The sequence below is a fragment of the Sprattus sprattus genome (assembly GCF_963457725.1).
Source record: "Sprattus sprattus genome assembly, chromosome: 11".
NCBI lineage: Eukaryota > Metazoa > Chordata > Actinopteri > Clupeiformes > Clupeidae > Sprattus > Sprattus sprattus.
The window spans coordinates 15,493,189-15,520,420 of NC_137909.1; the positions used below are offsets into that span (position 1 = coordinate 15,493,189).

Sequence of the window (27,232 nt, forward strand, 5' to 3'; positions counted from 1 at the left end):
GTGTGTTACATGTGTATTGAACGGAATTAATGCAGATTCTGTTGAGCAGTTATTTAACTACCACATGAGTTACTTTGACAATTTCCCAAAACCAATTCAATTCTCTCATAGGGATAAAAATGCTAATCCGCTGCGTATAAAATTAAAAATAAAAAAAATAAAAATTGGAGAGCATGGTCTGCTCCTCTGTGTTTCTACAACTTCTTCGACTTTTAGTTTGTCTTTGAAGCCATTGTTGGTATATAATTAAAATTTCAAAGTGTGTTTCCGTTAATGAAAAGTGTATTCTGAGTCTATACCTGAGCTAACGTGCCCGCCCGGGCACATTTACAATGAGAAAAGTAGGTTTTATATGTAAGCAACCGAGTTCAAAGAATCAGACGAAGCACTCTGCCACAACAACAGTGGGGTAATGTGTACACAGAACACAATCATGCACACACTGCAATGCTCTATCCCAGCAGACCATCTAAGAAATGTAATTTGGTTCACTGGACTAGCATTCAAGCCTGAAAATGTGCCAACCGCTGTAAAAACATTCAAGCTGGAGCCAAATGAGATTCTGACTTTTGGCCACAGGTGACAGCACTGTCAACCACTGTCAACTCTTCTCACGCTGGAGTTCTCTTACAAGGGCTATTGGTGCTTTGATTGACATCATTCAGTGCTTCAAGAAAGGAAAGGACAACACCATTCAGGAGTGTATGGGATGACATCCCTCCCCTAGCAGTAGATGTTCTCAACCAGAGCACAGCAGTCATCATCATAACAGTCCAATGTAAGGCCTATGAGAAAGAGCTATGTACAGTGTACAGTGTCACATCCAATGTCAACATTCAAATTGTCCCTGGATCCATTTATTGACCATAATGAGGGTTCAGGGTTGGAGGTTGTCTTTCTAGAGCAAACTAAGACCATTGATCTTGCCTGGACACCATCATGAAGCTACCCTGGTAGTATGCCCTTTCACAAGCAGACGCCAGGGACGTCGCTTTACTGAGGGAGATGTCAGATTTGCCAATAATTGGATCATCGGTGGCAAGAGATGCATGAACAGAGTGATCTTTAAAAGCATGACATACTGAAAGCTTAGGGGAAAGAGAGAAGTTCAATGGACAGGCTCAGCAGGGAGCCACCTTCTACTGATGTTGTTCTAGATATGTTTGGGCGATGAAAAAGCGATGGAAAGGTTTAGGAGCGAAAGTGAGGGAATGAGGTTGCAAGCACACACGAGACCAGGCAGTGGAAATAGGTGACAGGGCTTTGTAGCTAAATCAACCACAATACTTCTGTCGGAATTTGGTTTTCGAGGACAGTCACTCAAAGTAGCCTTAAAAGAGTTGTCTGAGGCTGCTGAAAAAGCGAGCCAGTGGTTGTGGCTGAGTTGCTGGCAGATGACTTGGGGTCGTGAATTAACCTGAACTGAGATTTGTGAAACCTTGGCAAGGTGTATCTGTTGTCTCTGGTAGTGGCAAGTGTACGAGCAGGGTGAGTCTAGGACTCCAGGGGCCGTATTCACAAAGAATCTTAGGGCTAAAAGTAGCTCATAAGTGGCGAATTTAGGAGAAACTCCTAAAAATAATGGGCGTGTCAGTCTTAAATTTAGGACTCCTATTTTTTTTTACTAAGAGCAATTCACAAAGTATTTTATCCCTAAAAGTAGCACCTAAGTCTAAGACAGCTTAAAACTCCTCATGAGGACTCCTAAGTCACTAAGACTTATTCACAAAAAATCGTCAGATGGCTGCAGCCGACTTGGAATTGATAAAAGACATTGCTCAAACAGTGAAGGTATTAATATTGTTGTAGAATTAGCGCGGGATGCAATGACGCCTTTAAACAACGATGTGTCCCGAAGTGAAATGTTTGGAAACATAAAGATAGCCTATTTGGCTTCGCGGAAAACGCAAATGACGATCATCAGTCAGCCGTTTAATTCATCAAACTATCAATGCACTGTAGACCCCACATCATCCAACAGTTTATCCAGTTGCCTTTGGACAATCGCTTACACAAGATCAATGTAAATTCCATGGCGATCGCAGGAATGTCCAGTGACGGGACACACATTACAATAATTGCCCCATCAAAAGATGAGGACGATTTCGTCTACCGTGGCCTGGATGTACCGATGACTTGTGCATTTCAACTGAGAGCGGTCTGCAGCAGGTTTTTGAGAACTTACCAGCTGGATGCCGCTGGGGTGACAGTGGCTATTATTGGTCCTGGGACCAGTAGGCTTTCGCTTAGGCTACGTTTCACGTTCGGTTCGCTTTGATCAATTAAGATTGGAGGGCTTGAAGGGCCGTATGTGCTGATATTTGAAGTCGTCAAGGGCTGGAAATATAATAGCCTAACAGTTTGCTGGGTGCTTTAATTATTACTGCCTTGATTACATGCAATTGCCATATTTTATATTGATCGCTTAACGTGCAAAGTGTCATTCCCGTTGGATGCACAAACTTGTCATCATGCGTGTGCATTCTAACTGCACTGTCCATAACTATTTAATATGACTTAATTTGAAGCCTAGGTTATTCTCTTATTTTCAGTTGATATAGTGGGATTGTTAGAGGGACGTCACAAATTAGTTTTTAATGAGAGAGCCTGTCAACAACCAATCACCGTCCTCACCCCTTCTAAACTCGTGCATGAGAATCGACGTCATCCATAGCAACGGTGCTTTTATCTTAAGCTTAGGAGTTTGTATTATCCTTAGTATGAGTAGGTCTCAGAGGCGTTGTGAATCACTTTTAAGAAATTACTCCTACGTAAAATGTTTTAGCGCGAGTTAGGAGCACTCCTAGTGGTAAGATAAAAGGCTTTGTGAATACGGCCCCAGATCTATTGTTGGGCAATTGTTATTTCTGTTAGATTGGTAAAATAGGTTAGATGGTTGGATATGTGCATTTTGCATATGACAAAGAGATGATTGAACGCTGTGGCATGTCTCAAATCATTAGCACAAGGAATTTAACATCTTTTCCTGTTTAGAATTAAAATCATGGTATTGTTCTGTGTTGCAATTATTGTCTGCTTGCATGAGATTGCAGAAGTGGACATGGCTGTGTAATCTGGTACTATTTTAGGTGACACTCAGGGCTGCCTTTGCAGGACACTGCAGGCCTTTCTGCTTTGCGGTGGACTGGGCTAGTTCTAGTACACTGTTTGTGAAATAGATTAGGCAACCCCTAAAACAATCTTAGCAAAGAAGACATAAATAACTGATTTGGTTCATACACAAATAAACAAAACAAAATAAACAAAAACTTAATTTTCTGTGATTTTTATTTTGTGATTTGTATATCACTAAATTCACGAATGTATTTAAAAAAAAAAATCAAGGCTGTCACTTACTTTGCATATACATTAAATAATACGAGATTGCACAAATTTAACAACTCAGATGTATGTCAGCCTACTTACACTTCAATTCTACACAAGCGATGGAATTGACTGCATCCTGCTACCATGCCGTACTTACTTCCGTACTCATCTATAATACCGCCCCTTGCACCGCCTACTTCCCCTTCAATGTATTTGCTGTGTTTGCGCTGTTACCGCCACTCACTGCTCAGCTGACTGTAATCTAGTCTAGACTACACTGTACACAGCTTCAGTGTTTCTGATAGGAAGCACTATGGGGTTTCTTGTGAAGTTGGGGATTCTAGTGTTAGTGGTCGCTGTGTGTCAGGCATATCAAGACATCTGGGACTACGACGGTCACAAACTAAAAGACACGGACTATGTGTCTCTGTGGCCAATGCCACAAAAAGTACAGACGTCTTCAGCTGCTTTCAAACTGAGCAGCTCCAATTTCCAGATTGTCCATGCTAAACAATCGTCTGCTGGACCCAGCTGCAGTCTTCTGCAAACGGCATTTCGCAGGTAAGTCTTTGTCCTGTACTGTAGGCCTACCCCCCTGTTCAACAGCTACTACTTCCTAGTGAGTTAGGGACTTGTTTGTTAAATTGGTTCTTGTTATTCATTAAATGGTGTAAGACACAAAGATGTAAACATGTACATTTACATTCCCGATTTAATTTGTATACATTTACAAGAGATGTGGCGATTGTAGCATAGGGAATCTACTGAAACTCTTATAATGACAGGTATTTCGACTACATATTTGGCTACATGAAGAAACAAGGCTTCAGTAAAGAGCCAAAAAAGACAATTGGCGAAGAAGTGTTGGAGCTTCAGGTTTTGATCACGTCAAGTGATTCCGAATGCAACGGCTATCCGGGTTTGAAGTCCGACGAGTCATGTGAGTATGTTTTTTGTTTCTGCTGCATGTCGACCGCCTTAACTTGTTCAACCAGCTGAATGACACGCTAAATAGTTTCGCCCACAAATCCATTTAAATGCCGAGATTACCTAGTGTCACTGGATAAGCTACGTACGGTCACCTGGCGGCTGAATCTAAGAAACCTAATTTTAGTTACATCATTGACTCCATCCATTTAAATGCTGAACGTGTTTACGATTATAGGCGGTGTAGAACTAAACGTGTATTGTTTGACACTGATAATCATGCACAAAGCAAAGTGCTTTGGAAAAAGATTAAAAGACTATGTGTTTATGCTGGGGAATTCCCCTTGATTACACTTTAATCCAGACTGTTGTTTACTAAAGATACATTCTGTGGATGTAAACCCTAGCTAGCTTTTTACACTCACCAGTTGAACTGAGCAAGTGGTCACAAGGTGGTGTTGTTTCTCAAGAACTGCATGTCCTGTCTCCTCTGCAGATCTGCTGAGCGTAGACCAGCCGTCAGCAGTGCTCCAAGCTCCAAATGTGTGGGGAGCCCTGAGAGGTAACAGACCTACTCAAGGCCCACTGGGAACCTCTCAACACAGTGACAGTGTGTGCAGAAGAGACACACACACACACACACACACTCACACACACACACACACTAACTGTCAAAAGCAGACACTCACTGACTTACAAAAGTGCGTGTATGTGTGCGTAGACACGCCCACGCATACAAATTCATACACAGTAACATATAGTCAGATTTCTCACACTGAGTCTCACGTAATGAGATTATTTACATAAGAAAACACTGCAAAGCACACAGGTCTGTAAAGTACTCACAAGATAACTTTAGAAGTTGTGTTTGTTGCTGAACCAGTTTTCTGTTGTGGCCTGCTGTGAGGTTGAATACAGTGCCATCACTCACAAAGTTTGCAATGCAATAAGATGAAGTCCTTGCAAACTGATTAGAGCTAGAGGTCAACATCACATCTTAAGGTGTTGGAATTGAAATGTGTCAAAGATCCAAAAGTTCAAAGTTTTAAAAAGCTGCTTGTGTTCATCCCAGTTCGTAGAGTGAAGTGATATGATATATGCTTATGATATATGGTGAGAATGTCTCAAAGTTAGTTGTAAATACATGTATCATGATCCACAAATATTCAGTCAGATGGATGGAAAGTCATCTAGTGTCGCAGAATGACCTACACCTGAGTGGTTTATAGTGAGAAAGCGTGTGTGCACTCCCAGTCCCACCGTCTTTTCCAATACGTGCCATCTTCTATCTGGTGCAAAGGCTGCCACAAGACAAGCGAAGCACAAGGATGCAGGTCATATTTCAGAGTGTCCTTCCCCTAGGTAGGCTACCTTCCAAGGCTTGAGAGCCCCACCTGCCCTCCAAGTGTTGCATGCTGTCCGTTGGCTCGCGAGGAGCTCACCTGCCCTCTGACTGGTCTTGTTGTTAAACCTGCTGGGTTAAGGCTGATTTATGCTTCCTTACGTAAGCGTAAGCGCAAGCGCAAGAGGCCGCGCAAGCCCCTTGCGCGACCCTTGCGCGACTTCTTACGTCTTGCGTGCGTCGGCCCCTTTTTCTAGACTTGCGTCATTTTTTACGTAAGCCCTTACGCGAGCCTCGCAGCCTGCATTCTATCAACGAATGATACGAGATGAGGTTACTAAAATATTCTGCATGTCTACTCAGTTTTACAGTGCTTCCCAAGTAAAGGTTTGAAAAGAACTTCAAGCTTCAGACTTTCTGTTAGGGAACCTGTTATCTATCTGCAGAGCAAATGTCAGGCTCATACAAAAACATTAACGTGAATTACTTGATGCTAATACCTAGCGCGGTGTCTATAGGATTTTCCATATACGTTAGCATTAAGCTAACGTATTTTCTACCACAGTAAAACATGCAATACTATGTGATTGTTTTTAGAAAACGAATGTTACGAGATGAGATTACTCAAATGTAGTCTGCATGTCTGCTCAGTTTAACAGTGCTACCCAAGCAAAGGTTTGAAAAGAACTTCAAGCTTCAGACTTTCTGTTAGGGAAACCGCTTTCTATCTGCCAGCCAAATGGCAGGCTCATGACAACACGCGCAACCTTTGGGAGCATGAACTGCACCGAGTAAATTTTGCGCAACCGTTAACCCCCAACGCTGTAGCATGCAGCCGCCTTTAGGGTTTCCCTCCTCACCAGCATACAATAGAGGGGGGGGGGGAGGGGATTTAAACACCGACCACCCGGCATGGGGCAGGTTGTACTGGGTTACAATGTTACTAGTAGCAGAGTCTGCAACCCAGATGTATATTTACAAATTATAAAGTATATATTTACAAATATAAATTCATTTTTACAAATAATAGTGCGTTACTTAAAATTAGTCACAAGTAAGGAGCTCTGTGGTTGTGGATGGAAAAACTCATTTGTAAATCTTTGAATGTAATTCTGAGATATTATTCCCTCCATAATCATGTAACTTTTAAGCCTTCACGCCATGGACACTGAAACAGATCTATTCACCCTCAGTGAATTTTCTCCTGTGTCGTCTGTGGAAAGTACACATTGATTTATAAACAATAACTTATTTCCCCTGACAGGCCTTGAGACGTTTAGCCAGCTGGTGTATGAAGATGCGTATGGAATTGTAAGTCCTTGTTAAATCATTAAAGCTGTTATATCCTGGTCATGAATGTGTCTGTGTACTCTGGCCATGCCATATGTATGGTGCTCAAACTTGTCATGCTAAACAATGACACTGACCGAAAGATGTTTGTGAGGTATTGGAGGACCTTTTTAATCTATTCAGACTGTTATATTCAGACTTTGAATGTTTAAGATTCATCTAGCCATGTGTAGGGAGTTCTCATATTTAACGTTAAATAATAACTTGATTGGACTTTGGTATTCTTTTTGGTCCAACAAGTCATTAGACAAAACACGACATTTGTGAAATATCAGAAACTATATATTTGGATCAGCTAAAGCACTGCATAAAGTTGACAGTGTTAACATACACACAAGAGCTGTATACGCATCACTAAACACCAATATTTTTCTTGTTTTTTCTTTCAACAGAAAAATATCAATAAGACGGCCATCTCGGACTTCCCCCGGTTTGCCCATAGAGGAGTGCTGTTGGACACATCTCGCCACTACCTGCCACTCAAAGTCATCTTGACCAATCTGGTGAGTGGTGTATCCCGCCTCCGCTGTAGGCATTTAGAAATGTTGTGGTTGAGCTGGTGAAGCAGAGCTGTTGTGAAACGATAACATTTATTGTTCATGTTTGCAGCTGAAATCACAAGGCAGCCATCACATGTTGTGGCGAAGATTAGTGCTGTTTTGCACATTTTCTGAACAACTCTGCCAAGGTTAAAGCCGCTGTCCTTAACTTTCATGTTATTACAGCATGTCACAGGATGTCATCCACTTACTAAAGCCATATAATGTCACTGTAACTGAAGGTTAGAAGAGGTGAAAATCGAATCATGTTGCTTTTGTTTGGTCTTTCTGTCTAGTTTATGAACAATACCCAAGGCCTTTGTATTGTCTTGCTACTTAAAGCCTTGTTAAAAGGCCTTGCTTGCTGGCACAAGGACATTACTCTGAAAAGAAAGTCTGTCATACAATCTGAGCACTATACACAGTTCCAACAGTGGAATCGGTTGTCTGTGGTTATTGAGGTAGATAATTCAGGTAATTAGGTTATTATGAATGTGTGGTGTCGTATCTGAGGATTGGTCAGAGTTCAGGAGTGTCTAGATGAGACTCAGGTGACTGTCATATTGTGATAAAACCTGATTGATAGGGTGGTGCCAATGCCCTTTGGCGTTTCACAAGTCAGGTGACTCTGTTGGCTCAGGCCTGTGATATATGTCTGACGCTCATCAAAATTGTTTATAATGGTAGCTAAATAAACTTAAGAGTAACTTAAAGCCTGTTTGGGAACATTGCATTCTTCCTCTGCAAGTTGATATTAGCTGAAAGTGTAGCAGTCATGCACTTGAAAACTTGATGGTTTTCATCTGCAGTAAGCTGGCATTCAGTGCCGTTTCAGTTCACATGCGTATAGCATAGTTTTGGAAGCATTTTGCAAAAAGTGTGGTTGGAACACATGTCTTGGGTCAATAACCTATTTTTTGAAGTTGAATGGGTGAAGGGTGGATTTGTGTGTTCATTAACCCCCTATCAAAAAGTGAAGAACGGTTCTTCTCTCAACTTAGCTGTTTGTGTTGACAACCTTTTTTGTGTATGTGATAGAACTGTAGGACTAAAATATTATGAATTGATCATATTTAATGTTCTTCCATCCATCCAGCCATCCAGCCATCCATCTATCTATCCTTCCCCACTCATGAGTGTTAAGGAAGTGTTTTGTTTTCTACCCTAACAGGAAGCCATGGCAATGAACAAGTTTAACGTCTTCCACTGGCACATCGTAGATGACACGTCCTTCCCCTACATGAGTCGCACCTTCCCCGACCTGAGCCAGAAGGTGAGGCTTTACACACATAACGGCCGGATCTGGCCTCATCTGCCAATCATCTCAAATGAATGTCCATTCACAGGACACTCCTCTTAGACTAGGAGATGAATGTCCATTCACAGGACACTCCTCTTAGACTAGGAGATGAATGTCCATTCACAGGAGACTCCTCTTAGACTAGGAGATGAATGTCCATTCACAGGAGACTCCTCTTAGACTAGGAGATGAATGTCCATTCACAGGAGACTCCTCTTAGACTAGGAGATGAATGTCCATTCACAGGAGACTCCTCTTAGACTAGGAGAGGGCTTGATGGGGGCATCTGTAGCCTTGGTTGCTATTTCACTTCATCAGTCTGATAGTTCTCTGGTTGCATCTGATTTGACCAATGATGGATTGGGGCCTATTTGGGTTCCTTTAGTCCACTCCCTTCCCTATTACTGAGTAGGGTTAATGTGGTTATGAGTCATGACTGAGGATGGTGAGGATGACCTGATTGATGATTGTCAAAATGAGTCTGAAGTATGAGTAGGTGTGTGGTACCCTGCCTCACAAATAGAAACAAACAGACTTCACTCTACAGTTTGATGCTTGGAAAAACTTTGTGATCAGGGCTGAGCTACACTCACTACTATTTACCTTACACTGTGAATAGAGCATTGAATGGTTACATCCATTAACATAATCATAAAGCTCAGTAAAGCAGGACGTTGTTGTAGCATCCTCTGTTAAAGCTTCTTCTCTCCCCATTGTGTGGTCAGGGCGCCTATCACCCGTACACACACGTGTACACTCCCTCCGACGTAAAGATGGTGATCGAGTTTGCTCGCATGAGGGGTATCCGGGTCATTCCAGAGTTTGACACACCAGGTCACACGCAGTCGTGGGGCAAAGGTGAGTGAGATCAGAGGTTTTACGTCCAGACAGACTTCGGTACCATTCTATTACGAGGCAGGGAGATTCCAGACTAATAACGAGCGCTTATCCATTCAACTCCTTTTATCTTCAAATGAGCAATAGCTGAGGAGTTGTAGAATTATTAGTGTCTGTTTCAGAAATATTGAACTGATCCAGATGTGTGTGTGTTTGTTTCAAGTCCTTAACTCAATTAATCAAGTGACTCTGTCTCTGCAATAATTAAGCTAATGAAAGTGCTATTCAGTGGCTTTTCTAACTTCAAGTAGCAACAGAGCGATCGCATAGTCATCACGTATCCTTTTTGTGGAATGTCTATCAAATCTAAGTGTGTGATGGTGTGAATTCTCTTTTATTAATTATGTGACTTCCTGCCTCACTCCCTGTTTTGGGCTGGTAGGCCAGAAGGACCTTCTGACCCCCTGCTACTCGGGCGCCACTCCCAGTGGGTCCTACGGGCCGGTCAATCCCATGCTTAACTCCACCTACGACTTCATGGCGTCCTTCTTCAAGGAGATCAGCTCCGTGTTCCCGGACGCTTACGTGCACCTCGGGGGAGACGAGGTCGACTTCTCCTGCTGGTGAGGAGGCTAATTAGCTTTTGCTTATCTTAGCCAAGTAAGCCAGTGACTTATCAGAGCTCTGTGGCTAATAAACATTTTTTGCAGCTCCAAGTGGGGGGGTTTACAGATAAATTTGTTCTCTTGTAAACATCTTGCTGTTACACCATTTAGTGGTCAAATTGGTCCAGTTCCCTTTCCAGAGCAACAGGAAAGGAAAGTGTTGTCATGCGATGTAAAGACTCAGCAGACCGTGACTATTAAAAACTCACTTGATTTAGGACAAAGAATAACATATAAACCTGTCAGACTTGGAGTTTGACTCACCCGATACAGATGGCTTTTGGTAAGATAATGTTTCCCTTAACCGACAGGAAATCCAACCCTGATATCACAAAGTTTATGGAGGAACAGGGGTTTGGCAAAGACTACAGCAAACTGGAGTCCTACTACATCCAGAGGTACTGTGACAAACACACCTGAACACATCTACAGCACGGTATGGCAGCTGCAGGATTTCTCCTTATGTGACCTTTGGTATCTGATGAAGAGACCTTTTGAGGTGTAAACTTTTCTCCATGTTGTGGGTTTTCTTTCAGCTTTGTGATTGACACGTGTGCATCTTCTCACTTAAGCTGAAAACTCATAATGTTGGAATTCAACATGGCTTATGTCTGCTTCTGATCTGACACAATCTGTTTTGCCTGTGTTTCCTCTGCATATTCACAGGCTCCTGGACATTGTGAGCACCACTAATAAAGGGTACATGATCTGGCAGGAGGTGTTTGACAATGGAGTGAAGGTAAGTTAAGCTTTTTACTAAGGGTGGCTGCTAACATGATCATCAGAGCCTCAGCCAATGACTGAAATGGATAGCTGTCCTTTCCCCTGCACTTAAATGTATAATATAGTAATAAATAAAGTATGTTGAATTTAAATTGAATATGATTTTGGGCTAAACTAAAACATGACAAAACATCCATTTCTAATATCAGCATAGTAGATATTGTATAAAAAAGGCTCTAATGATCATTTGGCAAAGTAATCCATGCATGCTGCTTCTGCTGCTAATGAAGCTTTGAGCCCTTGAACTTCAAACACGTAGAATCAGACTCCCAGCTCTTGCATAGAATAGTGTTCAGAACAGTGAGCTACCCAGCATGCCGGCCGCATTTAGTGTGTATCCAATCACCTCTGCGCATGTTGAATTAACTAGTGGGCAGCCAATCAGCTATGCACTTGTTTAGTGGGCAGCCAATCACTGTGCCTGTTGCAGCTGAAAGCTGACACTGTGGTGGGGGTGTGGATGAACAACAATCTGGAGGAGGAGCTACTGCAAGTGACGGGGGCGGGCTTTCCCACCATACTCTCTGCCCCCTGGTACCTAGACTGGATTAGTTATGGCCAGGATTGGGTGGATTACTACAAAGTGGAGCCTCTCAATTTCAGTGGTTAGTCTTTTGTTGTTTTTGAAAACTCAGCTTGTCTGTAGATGTTCTAAAATAGTGGTCCTGCTAGAACCTAGCTCAGCAATGTTCATTTATTACAGGACCTTAGATAGATTTAGAACTTTTATACAAAATAAGACTTTCTGATTATTGTGGATGGTTGGTAGTTTTCTTACAGTAGTCTTAATTATAAGAAAGGATTAAAAATGTTACCCTCAGGCTTCCGTTTGAAAGGGGGAAAACGAGATGATCATAAACATGGAGGCTGGTTCTGACCTTTTCAGTGTGTTTGGAGAGTTTGAGTGCTTACTGACTTCATGTCACCCTGATTAAAGTGAGGGGAAATGTGGCTTACTGCTTGCTCTGACTTTCGGGTGATTTTGATTTCTGTTTCTCTGAGGTTTGTAACTTGGTATGAGGCAATCATGATGACTGTGATTTTTGTGTTTAGGGTAATGATTGTTGCTTTTCTTGCCAGTGCTTGGTTGTGGTGTCTCTAATAATTTAAGAGTTGAAGAAGTTTGGCATTACAAAAACATCGTTTTAGAAGCAGGAGCGCATTATGTCCCTGTGTGTGTGTGTGTGGTGTTCAGCTGAAAGCCGACACACTGGTCCACGTGTGGATCTGGTATAATGCGGGGGGGTGGACAAATGAGATGTCCCGTGTCACCGCCGCTGGATATCAGACCCTCCTCTCCGCCCCTTGGTACCTGGACCAGATCTCATATGGCCAGGACTGGCAGAAGTACTACAAAGCCGACCCCTACAATTTCAATGGTGTGTGTGATTCAGCATAAAAATGAAAAAAGGTGTTAGAGCTGCATATTCACAAAGACATTAAGACATTTTGATGGATAGACTTTGTGAAGTGTGAAAGATTGAGCATCCTGTGTTGAGATGAGTTGGTTCTGCCTTGATGGCCTCCTGGAGGTCAGTGAAGGTCGTGGGGCATACTCACAGAATGTGTGCTTACCTCAAGAGAGGGTCCATGATTGGCATCTCAGTTGTTGAAGGTGTGAGTGCTACTGAGCTCACCCCAGCAATGGTTCAGTGTGGCCTCCACTTTGTGTTGTCTTTGATGTGAGAACATCTCTGTTATAAAACCTCATACGGTTCCCCTTTTAATTAGCAACGAAGCGGAGGTTGACCTCCTCATGCTGGCAATGATTAATATATACCATAGTCAGGACTGGAAACAAGTTGCGGTTCTTTTGTCTTTTCCCAAACCGGCCCCATACACAGATCCTGGAACCGCAGCTCTTGATAATGGCATATAGTAAAATAATAGGTGTGTGTTTTGAGGACGAGAACAGAAAGCAGAAACTGCCTGGGCGGGTTGTCCAAACTCCTGCCATAAAGTTCTCTGCCGAGGTGTGGAAGTCTTGTGAAATGTGATGTTTTTGTGACCGTGTCTACCTTGCTGGGAAATTGGTTGTCTTTCTGTCCTCTGATCTCAAAGCCAGTTACAAATCTCAGAGTGAATGCGTTTTTTTGTTGTTTTTTTTTTGTTTGTTAAATGTTGCTGGCCAGTGCTTGGGTGAGATGTATCTAATTATCGCTGCCTAAGGACTTGCAAGATGGAGCCCCCGTCTTGACATTATAATTCAGATGTATCATTTTAGTGGCAGGTGTTCATGGTCCTATGCTGTTTGTGTGTGCGTGCATGTATGCGTGTGTATCTGTGCGTGTGGTGTTCAGCTGAAGCCAGAGACATTGGTCCATGTGTGGATCTGGTGGGGTAAGGGCGGTTACAAAGATGAGCTGTCCCGTGTAACCTCCGCTGGATACCAAACCCTTCTATCTGCCCCCTGGTACCTAAACATCATCTTGTATGGCCAGGACTGGAAGAATCTCTACAAAGAGGACCCCCACAATTTCAACGGTGTGTTTTTTTTAAAGACGGGGTACTAAAGCAGTTCATCCGACTGTGCAAGGACATGTCCAGTGGATGGACCAGTTGAGTTTGACTGAAAGCATGAACAGCTTTGAGGTGATGAGTAGACTGTGTGTGTGTGTGTGTGTGTCTGTCCGTGTGTGCGCTCTCTTCAAGAAGAGAAATCACTGTGCCAGTGTAACATGACCTTGGTGTGTGTCAAAGGTGTAAAAGGTTGTGTCTTATCTGAGTATGTGTTCAGGTTTGTTTTACTTTAACTTTAAGAAGTTCCACTTTGTTGACCACAGTTGCAGACACTTGTACTCTAAGACACCTCTGGCCTCTGATAAAACTCAGCTTGAGTCTGTCTGTGTGAGAGGCCGTGGGGTATTATGCAGAAGGGAAGCGTTAGATGTGCCAACGGTGGAATTTGGAGGTTGTGGCAGGTGCTTGTTTTCCCTCTGGGCTACAGGTTTTTTGGGGCTTTTTTTGGGGAGTTTTCTTATGGTAACTCTCTGCTGTTTGGGTGGCTTTTATTGGTGTTGTGGTGTAAGTCTATTTACATGTGGGCTCTCGTCTCTCTCCTTTGATATGTACTTTTTGACTATTTATACCCATGGGCTGGTATGAGTGTCTGTGTGTGTGTCCTTGTGCTCGGATGTTCCTGTGTGTACATGTACATCCGTTTGTGTGTGTGTAGCTGAAGCAGGATGCCCTGATCCATGTGTGGAGGGGTGAGCATTACCAGAAGGAGCTGGCCCAGGTCACTGGTGCTGGATACCGTGCCCTTCTCTCGAGTCAATGGTACCTTAACCACGTCAGCTATGGGCAGGACTGGAGACGCATATACGGCATCGAGCCCTACAACTTTAATGGTGTGTGTGTGTGGTTGATGATGATGATAATAATACATTTTATTTAAAGGGCGCCTTTCAAGAAACCCAAGGTCGCCTAGAAACCCAAGGTCGCCTAAAATGTGAATGATGTGAATGTAGCAAAAGTATATCTGACCACCGTAATTTCCGGACCTATTTACCATATCTTACACTTTGATTTAGTAAAATTAGCTAGATATCCTATCATGCAAATGGGATTCTGCAATTTTACAATTCTAAAATGTGAAGTTTCCTTTAGTTAGCTTGCTTTGCAACTAGGCAACCATAGCAACCAAGTTGCAATGTTTGCTGCATTACCTGAAGCAAAGTTTACCATTAAAAGGCAGTCTTGGGTTCAGACTCAGAGTGATCACAACCACATAAGAAATAATAGGACCTCAGTAGAGCAAGGGCTTACTCTGATACCAGTCTAGTGTATGAAGGTGGTGAAGTCCCTCCTCCCCCTTGCTCTTCACGTTAATTCAGTAGTTGCCAGGGGGACTATTAACAATTCGACTAAAACATTTAGCATCCATTCACACACAGCACCATAACACTTTGAATGGGAATGAGGAAGCCTATGGGTGTGTGTGTGTGTGCGAGTGTGCGAGGAGAGGGTGTACTATTTTAGCTTGAAATTCCAATCCCATACACATTTTAAATGGCTAGTAGCACTAGCACTACAACCATGCCTTGTGTTACGTGATGGGATAATGTAACGTTGAATAAACTGCACTTAATGCACAAGTGCCGTCAATGCACAGGTTTGTTTTGTAAAATTATTATATAAATACCGTAATGCGGTTTACAGTCAGGAAATACGGTAAACTACCAGGAGGATTTTGCAAAAGTGAAGTGTGTGGGGGTCCCTCACCTCATCAGTTATGGGGAGAACCACTACTTACTCTTACTTACTGACATTGTTATCCATGATGTACCCTAATATTCTTAGATCTTCACCCAGCTAGTTTCTGGGTAACTGAGAATTTCTGTGTTAAACCGTTAGTTTCCATAAGTCATGATTGTCAAAACCTTTGCCACTTACACTATGGGACCTAGTTTGGCTGGGGAACCTCAGGCAGAAAACCGCGTACTCTGCATGGTTAGGTTGTCTTAAACTCCGTCAATAATTGAAAACTTCAGCGGAAGAGTGCATTTTGGAGTAAATGTTGGTGTGGTGACATTCGTCTCTATCTGATTTTATCTATCTGTCAAAAAATATCACATTCACTTTTTTGGAAGAGTGGCTTATTTCTGTGTTGGCAAGGAACTTGGAGCAAACTTGTGTTAATGCATCCTGTGGAATGGGTTAATATCTTCGAAGTTGACACATCCTGGCAGGCTTTAAAAAAAATTAATAGGCCTAAAATATTTGTTTCAAATGGTTAAACCCTTGAAAGACTGTGTACACGCGGGTGTGTGTAACCCATGAAGTTTTCCAGGACCTCATGGGGAGATTGAGCGTCATCTCCTTGAGCTGCCATGAGATCCCACAGGATGGAACAAAATGCCTTTTGTCTGTACCTTATCCCTCAAATCTCAATCCATAATTCATTATAAATTCCATCATTCTGTGTTTAAATTAACACCCTGAAACAAAATCATCCCGCTGATGACTGCAGTTGCTCTCCACACTCCCCCAGCTGTCCCACAAACCCCTTCACCTGCTGTGTTTCTTTAATTAATCTCTATAGTCAACCCTATGGCTTGCCACTATGCTGCTGCTGCATGATTCTGCATGTGTTGTAGTCAGCTCTATCAACAATGCACCATAGACTGACAAGCAAACCTGACCGTGGACTCATCAGTGTCATCCAGGCATCAGATGTCCTCACTGATAGGCTTGGTCTAGAGGTATTAGCATGTCTAAATCCGTACCTGCCTTGCTTCAGGCTCATGGTAATACTAAGATGCCTGCAAGAATACAAGGCTATGAAACGTGCCAATTAAACTGCCAATTAAGTGAAATATTTAGCTTGTGGACAACTCCTAAAGAACGCCTCTGCGTGTGTGTTTGTGTAGCTGAATATGGACACCCTGATCCATGTGTGGAAGGGCAGCCTGGTGCAGTACCAGGCTGAGTTGGCGCGTGTGACTGCTGCAGGGTTTTCCACCCTCCTCTCCACTCCCTGGTACCTCAACCGCATCTCCTACGGCCAGGACTGGGTCAACATTTACAAGGCCGACCCCTACAACTTCACCGGTGTGTGTGTGTGTGTGTGTGGAGCTAGGATGGATTCTGCCCTCATACTGTGTGTGTGTGACAGCAAGTGATTGCCTATCGTATGATGACTAGTGACAGTCTGGAACTGGAGGTTCTATGCTGAGGTCACATGGTCCATTCTGGAGCTGTGATTGTACCTGACTTTGTCAGTAAATGTTTACCATGATCACCACTCCACAGGGTGTCTCTCTCTTTGTTCATGTTCTTCTCGTTTTTTTCCAACCTACTTGTAGCACTAGAATAATACACTGTCTCACAGTCACAAGACTTCACTGCTGAGTCACAGGGTTGTGTGTGTGTGTGTGTGTGTGTGTCAGTGTGTATGAGGCAGGGTGTGTGTGTAAGTGCAACCAAAGGGAAGCCTGTTGGGTGACATTTTCTCCAGGAGTGTTAGCAACGCAGGAGAAGACATTGTTGTTTACGAGGAAACTTATTTCCTTTTATTTGCACGAGTACTTAACAAGTGTTATGCCAACCATTATATAAATATACTTTTATATCCTCAATTGGTTAAAGTCATATTCATCGGATCATGTAGTTGTGTTGGAAATGTTAGTTAGACTGTGCATATCAGTAGTTACATGTTCATACTCATTTTACATGATGATGATGGTGGTTGTTATTTTTATTCTGCTTTTGGAGTTGTCTGAGGGCTGACCTTTAACTGGACATTTCACCTTTGACCCCAGGCACTGTCGAGCAAAAGAAGCTTGTGATTGGAGGAGAGGCTTGTCTCTGGGGAGAGTATGTGGATGCCACCAACCTCACGCCCCGCCTCTGGTAAGATTGAGACTTCATACCCACCCCACCCCACCCCACCCCACCCCACACAACACCACCACCCTTAACTATGCCTAATCCACAGAGCCTTAACTGCTTTTCTTTTCAGGCTAAAACCGACCTCTACAGAATGCATTCATGTTTGTCTCTAAACAAAGATCTCTGTCTACCTGTCTGTCTGTAGGCCGCGTGCCAGTGCCGTGAGTGAGCGCCTATGGAGTGATCAGAGCGTTAAGAATGTGAATGAAGCCTACGTCCGCCTGGTGCAGCACCGCTGTCGGATGGTCGAGTGAGTACCGCACCATATCCACAAATACGTCCTGTATTTCATTAATGCTTGGGAAGCCTAGGAGGATGTGTTCCTAGTTATGTTCCTATTCAGCATCTTAAGTGTAGATATGCAAAAACATAGATTAGGACGTATGTTTGATTCAACTAAATACATACTACATCAATAACTGAATTGAAATGAGCATGTTTATCATGAGTTTCTGTTTCAGTCTGCCTAGGCATGATGTTCTGTAATGTTATTCATTAGTTTCCGTCTAATGTTTCCATTCAGTTTCCGTCCTGGTAAATACAATCAACATGAATTTCTGTGTCTGTGTGTCCAGGCGCGGTATTGCAGCCGAACCTCTGTTTGTGGGTTACTGTCCGCACGAGCTCAAAGGAAACCTTTGAGAACTATAGCAAGCCTGTGTTCAACAGAAAAGGGAAGAACGGCAAGCCACAATGGCTTCTAATGCACCAACCAATCACAGATGATCTTCATTCACACAGCGAGAACCCATCGTCCTTGATGCACTGAGCCGATTTTCACTGTCTTTTTTTATTCGGATGAATGTGTGGGTGCGTGCATATGTGTGTGTTTCTATGCTCAAACTAATCATTTTGTAACTGAACCATCAGGTATTGTTCCAGATTTACATTGACTGCTGGTTTAGTCTGACCTCTACAGTCAGTTTTTATAAAACAACTGTTTGTGATTAGAAATATTTGTGAATTGTGCAGAATGTTTTATGGAAGACAATAAAAGTGATTGAGGTTACTTGTGTGTGCGTGTGTGTTTTGAGGTGACCTGCTTGACAAACACAACTTCCAATCATACACACATACAGTCACATTCAATGAGAAATCTCACATATACATACATTTATTGACATATACACATTTTAAATACCCAGTAACATCCTTATGTCAATGACACGCTCACCTCCCACTGACTTGCATAACAGTCCTTTTTGAGTTTTGAGTCAAGTCCTCCCATGGTAAACCACTACTTCCCTGAGGAACTGCACAGAGCGGTTCCTGTTTAGTTGCCAGGCCTTAGAGGTTTCAAGTGCCTAGTTTAAAGCCTCATTTTTCTCAACTGTATTGGCAAGACGCCTCTGGCATGCAGAGGGAAATGACTTCATGCCAGGCCTGCCATCTTGTTGAGCAGAGCAGTCTGGTCCTGCGGGTTCATGGCCTCATAGCTGGACAGCTGCAGAGAGAAGGTGGCGTTCCCGGAGGTCAAAGTTCGCAGGACTGTAGAGTAGCCCTGAAAATCAAAAGGAAGTGAAGATTTATTCACAGACGTGATCTGTGGAGCCTGAGGAGTCGAGATGTGTTTGTGCTGCCTGCTCAACCCACCATCATCTTGGCCAGTGGGACAGTGGCCAGCAGGACCTTGTTGTCGTGGCGACTCTGGATATCTTGCACAGCGCCCCGCCGCTGGGCGATGTCTCCAAGCACAGGGCTCAGAAGCTCCTCCTCCACTGTCACCTCAAGTGACATCACCGGCTCCAGGACCTGCCCACCAGCCTGCTTTAGCGCCTTCACACACAAACCACACACACACCACAGAACTTAAAACTATCAGTTTAATATCTTTCACTCACATCTTCACAAATAGTCAATAACTGCCTCTAATCATTCAACAAAATATCATTCGTTTTAACTTTTCTTACACAATAAAGAGCGTCACTCTTTTTCTCACACACACACACACACACACCTTGAGCATGCAGCGCGACACACAAGCTGCCACCATGGCTGGTGAGGTGCCCGGCTCGATGCCCACACTTTGGATGGTGGCACTCACGCCCTGCATCGGGTATCCAAGCAACGGCCCTAGAGACACAGGAACAATTCAAAAATAGATCTTACAGGGTATTAACCTGAAACAGGTCAGGTTCACACTGTGTGTGTGTGTGTGTGTGTGTGTGTGTGTGTGTGTGTGTGTGTGTCAGGAGGGATCAAGGCCAGTGAGGTCTGTCTTCCACGCATACTGAAACTGAGCCCCCTTCACCCTGGTTTCTCAGGTCATGGATTCTGGTTACCTTGGAGATAAGAGCTCTGCACACCATTCTCCACCGCCTCCCGCAGCTCAGCAGGAAGCTGCTGCTCCACTTCCTCCTCCAAGTTCACATCACAGGAAGAAGAGGATGATGGGTCGTCACTGGGATGGACAGACAGACTGACTGTGGCCTTGTGTCTACGCTCGCCCACCGTCCGGTCCAGAGTGTCTTAAACACACACAGAGCGGTCAGACGATAACATCCAAGTCACAACAGTGACATCAAATGAAATATATTATGGAATAATATTCCAGCAATCCATCATCAGCAAGCATCAAGATTAACACCAAAAGGTGACAGTATGGTGGACGGTTGGAGAACCTGCCCGTCTTTCTGTGGTCTACCAATGAGTAAAATTCTTCTTAATTGAGAGGTTCTAAAGCAATAATACACATCAGAAAGATATCTGGCTCACAAACTCTGGTACATTTTTAATCCGTGCTCAGAGACGCTCATGCTTGATTTGCTGTCGTAGTATTATGCATTAGTGGTGCGATATCAATGTTACACATGAGCAAAGGCCATCCAAGAGCTGAGGTGAATTATAAAACACAGAAGCATACAACACACACGCAAATTGATGGCATTCACATTCAGGAGCAAGTTTTGCTCTATAGTGCATCCTAGTGGTGAAGTCACACACTGTCTGCCTGTAAATTACTGTTAGACAATCTTACATCCACATCATTCGATCATGGGATCGGTCTTGGTGTTAAGGCCTTTTACTTCAACTGTACTGTTGCCCCTGATAATCCTGTATTGCCATACTCTACCGTCACACTGACTACAGGCATCTGAGAGGAGAATTGCATTAGGGTGTTTTCTTGGACATATCTTGCACACGTCCAGGAGTTTGTGTCATTTTGATAGTACTGCTTCTGACTAGTAGATTCAAGTGATGTGTGATTGGCTGAGCTGCTGCTGAGCTCACCTGTGGTGGATGCTGATTGGAGGATGGTCTCGCGGTAGGCCACCTGTAGGGGGCCCAGGTGCGTCTCGATGCCATACTCTCTCCTGATGCGGTCATGGATGACCTCAATGTGCAGCTCACCCATACCACAGAGAACAGTCTGATGAAGAAGAGGAAGTGGAGAAAAGGGGGGACAGAACAGAGGGAGGAAAGGAGATATGACACCACAGTTGCAAGTTGATTTATCGTTCAATGATTGTGTGTCTATGTTTGTGTGTTTGCGTGTGTGTGTTTGTGCCTATGTGTGTTTGTGCGTGTGTGTTGTTACCTGTCCAGAGTCTGGGTCTATGCGGACCTTCAGACTGGGGTCCTCCCTCTGCAGGCAGGTGAGGGCATGCTCCAAGTCTCCACACAAAAATCACACACACAAACACACAAATTACAAATACATGAATATTTTAAATCAAGTCTACTTTTCCCTTTCTACAAGCCTCTCTAAGGCAGTGACACTGACTCACCGGCCTGTTTGGCCATAGATGGAGGCTCTATGGAGCAGAAGAAGACGGGTTCAGGCACCTCCACCCCGGCCAGGACCAGCCCCGGGGCCTCCTTGCCTCCCCCTCCCCCAGCTGAGGTGCTCCTCTCCTGGGCATCCTCCTGGGCACGCCTGCCTGCTGCCGCCGCAGATGCCCTAGAGGACACGATGGTGTCGCCTGTGACCGTCTGTCAAGAATACAACATAAACACACACACACATGCAAAAGGTCAGGTTTTGTTTTATCAAGGACATCCACTGTGCATATGTCTTATGTGTCTGTATAGTGAGTATGTATGCTAGAAATTTTGCACTGAAGTGCATGAAATAATGTGTAAGTTTGTGTTCATATGTGTGTCATACTCATACACACTAAAAGTGCATCATGAACTAAGTATGTGTCTGTGCCTGTGTCTGTGTCTGTGTGTCTGTGTGTGCTATGTGTCTGTGTGTCTGTGTGTGCTGTGTCTCTGACCTGTTTGAGTCCGACAGTGAGGGCGATGTTTCCCGCACTAAGAGAAGAAATCTCCACATGCTGATCAGCAAACGGCAGCAGCAGACGACTCATCCGCTCCCTAAGACAACACCATGCTATTACGAACAGCTGTTGGACAACTCATCGTTTCACTTTTACAGTTACATTGATATTTACATTTAGCTTGCTTTTATTCCAAGCTAACATCAGTCCAGGTAAGGTATACATTCTATCATAACTTAGCGGTAAAGATCAAAACACAGAAGTGAATTGTCTTCATTGTCATCAAGTTGTCTTCAAACTGCAGTGTTTGAACATTTCAGAATGAATGACATGGTGTGTTGACAACATACGTTCCGTTCCTGTTGATGTTGTGGACTGAGGACTGGGGCTTCATGGAACCAGAGTAAATCCGCAGGAACACCAGCGGCCCTCTCTGTTTGTCATGGACGACTTTAAAGGCCAACGCACACAGGTCATCCTTATACCAGCGCCTGGAAGAAGAACACACTCTTCAGTACACAAGTCACTCTTATATCCATGACTGTTAACAGAAACATGCACCTTAGTGCAAACATCACTTTAATGCTAATACACCCACACCTATACGACAAAATCTCCAAATTTTAAATTCATGAACGGAGCCTGCTTTCCTAGTTTTATCATTTGCTACAGGCGCAACATGTTACTACAATGTTTAGTCAGTTAAGTTGGTAGTCCACTCAGGTGAGTAAGTGTAAGGAGAGACTTAAACCAGCAGTGGAGTAATCAACCTGGAACAGGGCTAACAAACAGTCTATGATCGTGTACTAGTTTCTTGTCTACGCTATGATCGTGTTCTAGTTTCTTGTCTACGTTATGATTCTGTACTAGCTTCTTGTCTACACCATAATCGTTTACTAGGTTTTTTTTGTCTAAGCTATGACTGTGCACTAGTTCTTGTCTATGCTATGATCGTGTACTAGTTTCTTGTCTACGCTATGATCTTGTACTAGTTTCTTGTCTACGCTATGATCGTGTACTAGTTTCTTGCCTACGCTATGATCGAGTACTAGTTTCTTGTCTACGCTATGATCGTGTACTAGTTTCTTGCCTACGCTATGATCGTGTACTAGTTTCTTGTCTACGCTTTGATTGTGTACTAGTTTCTTGTCAATGCTGTCTGTACATGTGTTTATCTCTTGATCTGTGCCAGTCTGACGCACACCAGATCATGGTGCCTCTCGTTGGGGGCCGGCAGGTAGAGAGTGATGGCATCCAGGAGTGGCTGGACACCTTTGTTGCGCAGTGCACTGCCCACCAGGACGGGGACACCTTTCCGTGCCAGTGTGACACGCCGCACTGCCTGCTGAAGCTGAAACACCAACGCGCACGCACATACACACGCACACATACACAAAAGCTTAAACATCAAATACCAGTCGAATGTGTAAGGATCAGATGCACACTGCCATCATAGACCAAAATTCATAAGGATGCCGTTGTTTTCTCCACTTACCTTTCCTGGAGGCACAGCATCAAAGTCCTCGCTGAACTCCCCCAATAGCAGCTCAGCAAACTCATCATCTAGATCTGCCACCTGAGCTCACACACACACACACACACACACACACACACACATTAACAAACATCTACCCTACCCATCCACAGACACTGATCTAAATCTTGGTTATAGAACTTTATGAGTTCTATCTACTCTTCCCCAATGTTATACTATATCAAAAAATATATTACACCTTCATGTAATACCACCTTCACAATACTGCTATCCTCTCCCACAATTAGAAAGACAAAACTATGCCTCTAACGCTGGCTTGTTATGCTACTCCTTCAGACTAAATCATTTCTAACCATACAGCACAAATATTCATCCAGTGTCTGGAAATGGGGGCATTTCACCTGCCAGGGTGTCTGGCTAACCTGGTCTATGAGGGCCCCTCTGGCCTCACTGGCCTGCTGGAGGAGCTCTGGGTCATCCGCAGGCCCCAGGTCCTTCACCTCAAACACACGCCCATCATCCTCCCGCCCTCTCATCCGCCACGCCATTCGCTGCTTGGTGATCAGGTCCACCAATCCACTGAAGCTTTTCCCACTACCAATGGGAATCTGGGAGGAAACATTAAAGAGATTGCTTCTTTCTTTATGTTTGAGGTCTAGATCACTGGTAACAGCTTATCATTATGTGAATTGCTGCTGCAACGCTACATAAATCAATCTATCTTTCTATCTATCATGAAACTGACACATACATTTACATATATTTATATGTTTAAGTGAATAACTAGCCAGAAAAGGCATGCACTTATTGAGTGTGTAACCCCATAGCAATGCTGATTGTGATGGCATAAAGCATGTCGGTACCTGCAGCAGGACTGGGTTGGCTTTCAGTTTGTCCTTCATACTTTGGAGGGAGAGGCTCAAACTGTGGAGAGACAATTAAACACAAATCTCACCCTCATTGAAACTATACAAATGTACATTGCAATCTATTGCTTCATTGTCCTTACGTTTTGTTCTAGGCACCTAAGATCAGAGCCGCAATGACACAAGAGAGCTGCTAGATGGTACTGAAGTGAAGTGTGTGTGCATGAATGCATGTGTGTGTGAAAGAGAGCTAGCGAAAGAGAGAGAGAGTGTATTCATGAATATTACCTGGCTCCAGGCTTATCCATCTTGTTCAAAAAGCACATGCAAGGCACTTCATATTTCTCTGCCTGCCGCCAAACAGTCATGGTTTGGGCCTTAAGAACAATCACACACACACACACACACACACACGTATGATTGAAACAAGCTTTCCTGGCCCACTGAAGTGCGGTTGAACACTAGATATGTCCAGCCTTGTCTGAGGTGCTGTGGCGCGGTCACTCACCTCCACCCCTGCTGAGGCATCAAACACGGCCACAGCCCCATCCAGCACCCTCAGCGCTCTCTCCACCTCCAAAGTGAAGTCAACGTGCCCTACAATAACAACATGCCACATTGGATGATAACATTATTGATGAAACACCAAACACTTTCAATAACTTCCTGACAACGTTTCTAACAAAACATGCACCATTAACAAGCAACCACGATTGACACAGTAAGCACCAGCAATAATAATGCTCAAACTAATCCTGTAACAAATGACATCAGTCCTAATAGGTTTATTGTAAGGAGGATGCAGACAGCACAAAGACTATCGGCAACAAGCACTGACAACTATCTAAACGAATGTAATAAGATGTGACACATAGGGAGGGAACATCAAGGAAGTAACTGAAGAGGAATTCCTAAAGAGAGCACCTGGTGTATCTATGAGGTTGATCCGGTGCTGCTTCCAGTCAAATGTGACGGCTGCTGATTGGATGGTGATGCCTCTCTCTCTCTCCTGTGCCATGTAGTCTGTCACTGTGTCCCCATCATCCACATCTAAGTGGAGAAAAAGACAAAGGAGGTTTAGTCCTGCAGGGCCTGAGAATGACCCTAGATGTGGTCATCTTTATGGTATTTGGTAATTTTATGTATTTGATGTATTTATCTCTAAGTCTGTTTTGGTGAAGCAGAGGGGATGCATTCACTAGATGGCGACAAGTTGTGATGATTCTGATTGGGGCCATAGAAAATGTACAGTGGCTTGGCTACATTCCTGATTAGCATACTACCTGGCAGTTAAACTCACCTGTAACAGTTCATTCATAGTAACAACTGATCACATTGCCAAGTCTCCTACTGTTTCTCCAGAGAATATTCTAAACTTCATAATAAATCATCTAGTAGCCGACTATGCATTATAACCGCCCTCAACTTTTAAGTACAAAAACCCTTCGCTTTCACTTACCTCCAAGCGCTCGGGTGTAGCCGGAGTAGAACAGCATCCTCTCCGTGGTGGTAGTTTTCCCAGCGTCGATGTGCGCCATGATCCCAATGTTTCTGATTCTAAAGAAGTGGTGATGTAAGTACACAAACAGTACCAGTACACAACCATTGTATCATACATCTAAAACCATGAGAAAAACAGACATACTTTGATATGTCCGGACTGACCACATGCCGTGGCGATTTGACATCATCTAGTCATGAGAAAAAAGGACAAGTTTAGCGCAATAAATATGAGCGTTGGAAATATCTTATCTCTTCCATCCCTTGTTGTGGGTTAAGGGACGACTTGGACGGACCTGGTAAAGACCGATAGCTTCTTTTCGCTTGCCATCTCCAACTGTACGTTTTACCTCCATTCTTGCAGGAGCCGGCATACTGTAGGATGCAGCACAGGTAATATCATTAATCTGCATTGGTTAGCGAGATGTTACATACTACAGCCCTTAAGGTTAAATGAATAACTGTCTGTGGCTAGAGTCGCTGACAATCTCTGTCACTTACCGCTCGCAAGATGCTAAATGTGACACCAAAACGCATACTGTCCTTCCAGAGTATTTTTACGTATATGATGTCTGATGCTTCATGTCAAAAATCTATAAATGTTGACGGACTTAACAAATCTGTCAAACTTTATCCACTGACATCTCCCTCACGTTAGGTAAACACAGTGTTACTGTAACACATGCACACTGGAAACAATGCGCAGTGACCTTGGTTCCGAGAGGGGATTCGTAAGGATTTAACTGTCTGGCTGCCTACCTACAGTGGGCGATAGAGTAGCCTATAGTTTATGGACCATTTCCCCCGAGATAGAGTCATCGAGAGAACATCGTTACCTAGTAAATTAAATTGTTGTTATGTTGGCTATTCGATGCTTCCGAATTATTTTGCAGCGTTAAATTTAACTCAATTTCAAACCCGATATTCGTTCAACCAGCAGATGGCAATACAGACTCTGCTTTAGCTCAGTTTCTTCTCAATTCCCGTCTGTTCGCCAGTAGATAACGGTACAACGACATTCGAGACTGTAAATATACAGGAGCTCAAGATAAAGGCGTCCAAATAACAACATGAAATATATTGAATGATAATCAAGAGTGTGCAGAAATGTATTCTGACTGTTAAGCATGTTAGAAATCAATTTATGTTACATACAGGTAGGCCCACATGTGTATAATAAATACATTATGTTTATAACCGTGTTTCTTAACGTAAACATTCGCATACTACCACTCATAATCGTCTCATTCTTACTCTGAGATCACTGGCCAGAATGGCTTGACTTCCTCGTTTACTTGACCGCTTAGTCTATTCCTCTGCAGTCACTGAGTGCTAATTCTCAACCTTGTGTCTCCCAACAAAGCTGATGTGATTCAAAGCTCATTAAAATAGAACCAGGCTTTCGACCTGTGTGTGTGTGTGTGCGTATGAGTCAGGGAGAAGAAGAGATAGGTTGAGCAGGATCACATGTACAAACACCTGCGACTGGACAGTTGACCAGAACAAGCTACGTAATCCTCCCACCTCCACATGCTGCCTACACATATAGACGCATACTCACACACACACTCTCTCTCTTTCACACACACACACACACACACACACACACACACACACACACACACACACACACACACACACAGACACACTCTCTCTCTCACACACACCCACACTCACTCTCACAC

General features: G+C 43.6%; 2 protein-coding genes across 3 annotated transcripts; one reads left to right on the forward strand and one right to left on the reverse strand.

The window, feature by feature from the left end:
• Positions 1-3,699: 3,699 nt before the first annotated feature.
• On the forward strand, positions 3,700-18,427 carry hexb (hexosaminidase B (beta polypeptide)). 2 transcript variants are annotated; one of them, XM_080847258.1, is made up of 14 exons: positions 3,700-3,888; positions 4,113-4,267; positions 4,751-4,864; positions 6,861-6,907; positions 7,339-7,449; positions 8,657-8,758; positions 9,511-9,643; positions 10,065-10,245; positions 10,599-10,685; positions 10,954-11,026; positions 16,443-16,623; positions 17,334-17,424; positions 17,609-17,713; positions 18,039-18,427. In XM_080847258.1, the coding sequence occupies exons 1-14, from the start codon at positions 3,764-3,766 to the stop codon at positions 18,103-18,105; spliced, it is 1,572 nt and encodes a 523-aa protein (XP_080703384.1). In that variant the 5' UTR covers positions 3,700-3,763; the 3' UTR covers positions 18,106-18,427. The 2 variants fall into 2 exon arrangements, with proteins under 2 accessions (XP_080703384.1, XP_080703385.1); XM_080847259.1 differs by having other exon boundaries at positions 4,751-4,816.
• A 186-nt stretch (positions 18,428-18,613) lies between these two features.
• Positions 18,614-26,209, reverse strand: gfm2 (GTP dependent ribosome recycling factor mitochondrial 2). Its single transcript, XM_080846910.1, has 20 exons — positions 26,049-26,209; positions 25,844-25,922; positions 25,693-25,738; positions 25,507-25,604; positions 24,972-25,097; positions 24,556-24,644; positions 24,336-24,424; positions 24,045-24,105; positions 23,604-23,789; positions 23,182-23,262; positions 22,889-23,037; positions 22,037-22,177; positions 21,684-21,783; positions 21,192-21,396; positions 21,002-21,078; positions 20,695-20,833; positions 19,746-19,931; positions 19,421-19,536; positions 19,057-19,239; positions 18,614-18,964 (listed from the first exon to the last, which is right to left on the reverse strand). Exons 1-20 carry the CDS (start codon positions 26,082-26,084, stop codon positions 18,836-18,838), a joined length of 2,316 nt encoding a protein of 771 aa, XP_080703036.1. The 5' UTR covers positions 26,085-26,209; the 3' UTR covers positions 18,614-18,835.
• Positions 26,210-27,232: the final 1,023 nt, after the last annotated feature.